We start from the raw sequence: 2,500 nt of genomic DNA, 5'->3' as shown, positions 1-2,500 counted from the left end.
GGCACGAGTGTGGCACCGGGTGATGGATGTGCTCAGTCGCATGGCGTACCAGAGCGATTCAGTGATTGGCGATCGTGTGATCAATATGCTGACCAAATGGTTACCCCAGTTCGCTAAGCTTCCATCGAAGGCTCCCCGAGAAATGGTCCGACCGTTGATGCTGTTCTTCTGCGGTTCCGGTAGTAACGAGGCACTCGTAAGCTATGCGATGCCCCGGGTGGCTAGTACGTTCGTTGAGTTGCAGCGTTGCCTACCGAAGCCGAATGCGTTGCCCGTGATGCGGATGCTGCAATGGTTGCTACAGGAGCTGATTGCATCGGCCGATTACGCCAAGGTAGCACTGTTCGTGCGCCTTTTCGGACTGCCGATCGTGATGCATGCGGTCATGTGCAGTGCATCGCAACCGACGCGAGGCATCGCTACGACCCTGGTATACGATATGGTCGCCAGTACGAGTGGACCGTCCAATGTAGTGCGAGACGAGATGCGCACGGTGCTTGCGAACTTCACTCGCAAGTATCTACCCATCGCGGCCGATACGTACTTCGTGTTCATGTGCCGATTGGCCGATCGTAATCCACTATTCATACGCTCCCTGATCGACACGGTGCGCGAGGAGCTGCTACAAGCGGAACGATTACGCGGTACCGGGACGGATTCGTTTCTTCGAAAATCACTCTACCGTCTGGAGGGTGCAGTTGAGGCTAGCACGGCCAAACTAACGTCCACGAGGGTTGATGATACATAACACAGGGTGTCGTTGAGGTGCTGGTAGGTCTGAAATTGAAATAAAGCAGTTAATTTTTATTCTTTTATCTAATATTGTTCAGTGCTTTGAAGATATTTTTTCTAGGTTCAGAAAGAAGAGACGCAGTGTCCGCGGAGGACATAGTAGCCATTGCGGAGTTGCATAGCAATCAGAAGAAGAAAGCGAGTTTGAAGTTTTCGCAATATCATGATGACGTTATCGAGGATTTAAAAGGTTTTTCAGTTAGTTTCCATTTGAAGCTTGAATAGCACAGAAGCACTGAAACAACTACCCAAATGGTTTTGAAAAAAGGCAGTAATAGAACAAACAGCAGAACTGAAACCGGCAGTCTGACAATCCGGACATACTCTCTTCTACCAGAAGTTGCACAGCTACGAATTAGACTGAATCGCTTGATTGAAATATCCTCCTTCTTATCGAATGTTTTGCCTTCTGCGTAAGCATTGCAACTGTAGCTAAGTAGCTATTGCGTAGGTAGTATGTTACCATACAACCGGTTGCTGTGCTAAAATGGCGTAAAGATACAAGAGATCCCATTCCGGAGTTGTTTCGTGATTTTCGTTTTATTTTTCTCAATAGTTTGCAATTCGCTTTACAATGCGCATCATAACTAATCTTTACAAACTAGCCACAATTAAATTCCCCCAACACGAGCGAGTGTGTATGTCCTGTTACGCGGAGAACGTGTCTAATGGATTCAATGTGTTTTATCTGCACCGCTGGCAGAGGATCTTAACAAAGTACCTGCAAACACGTGCTTGTGAGAGACGTGCGCTGTAATTAACGAGACCGCAAGGAACAAGAGTCTTGGAACGGAAAAACGGAAGTCAACGAATTAATGGAGAGAAATCACAGCATCGACTTCGTGCTACGGGATCGATCACCTTTGTGTGCGATCCTCTTGGATAACGGCTATAAAAATGGGGCTTTGTGATTCGACTTTGTTCAAATCGTTCCTCTCGCCATGTGATAGGAACAGCCATTTGCAGTTAGAGAGAATGACCTTGATAAGAGTTTATACCTCCACCAGGTTGTTCTACGATTCATTATTTATACAAAAGCTCGCCATTAGTGCGTCTTCTTATGTTAGTTAGTTCGTTTGTTTGTCGTTCACTAGCCTACGGAGCAGTTGGAAGGAGGAGGAGCTGACCATTCAAGGGGAAACACTATGTCCGACTTATGAGGGATTCATCCCCGATTCTTGCATAAACCCGATTCAGAGATAGATAGAAAGACAGATAGAAAGAGTGTGAATTGTAAAGAGGGAAACATTTTAACATACCGAGCCTACCGCCGAAATATCTTTTTATATAATTATATATATTTATGTATATGTTTTTTTGTATTTATATTAGTATGTACATTCAAATGAATATGAAATCTGGGAGTTTTAAGCAAAATTTAACAAATCTCATCCCCGTCGCTGGTATCCGGCGCCTACTGTGGGCTATTTGCTGTGTAGTTCTTCTTTGCTTAGCACACTTCGATGAGGCCATGAACGATACTAAGAGGGATAGTTGCTCTACATTAACCTCCGTCCGGGACCTTCTGACGGGGTTTCAACAATTTTGTTGTCCTCAGCTTCTCCTTACCATCTTTGCCATAATACTGCCCATAGGATATCATATGCGTTAGGTGATTCCTCCCTTTTTTGTTATTTCATTTATTCTATCATGCTGTGTGGTGTTTGTTATTCGCGACTGTGCGTCACTTGGGCATCTCGCCATTTTT

The 2,500-nt window shown here is 45.1% G+C and overlaps 1 protein-coding gene across 1 annotated transcript in view; it reads left to right on the top strand.

Annotated features, from left to right (window-relative positions):
- The window catches only part of LOC125953639 (protein MMS22-like), a 3,735-nt gene extending 2,943 nt beyond the window's left edge, over nt 1–792 (top strand). Inside the window, exon 3 of the mRNA XM_049683322.1 lies at nt 1–792. This exon is cut by the window's left edge and continues 760 nt beyond it. Within this exon, the coding sequence (XP_049539279.1) occupies nt 1–748 (748 nt within the window). The 3' untranslated portion in view covers nt 749–792.
- The last annotated feature ends 1,708 nt before the right edge of the window (nt 793–2,500 follow it).

The sequence above is a fragment of the Anopheles darlingi genome, chromosome 3, assembly GCF_943734745.1.
Source record: "Anopheles darlingi chromosome 3, idAnoDarlMG_H_01, whole genome shotgun sequence".
In the NCBI taxonomy this organism is placed as follows: domain Eukaryota; kingdom Metazoa; phylum Arthropoda; class Insecta; order Diptera; family Culicidae; genus Anopheles; species Anopheles darlingi.
This window is presented reverse-complemented; position numbering and strand designations above follow the sequence as displayed.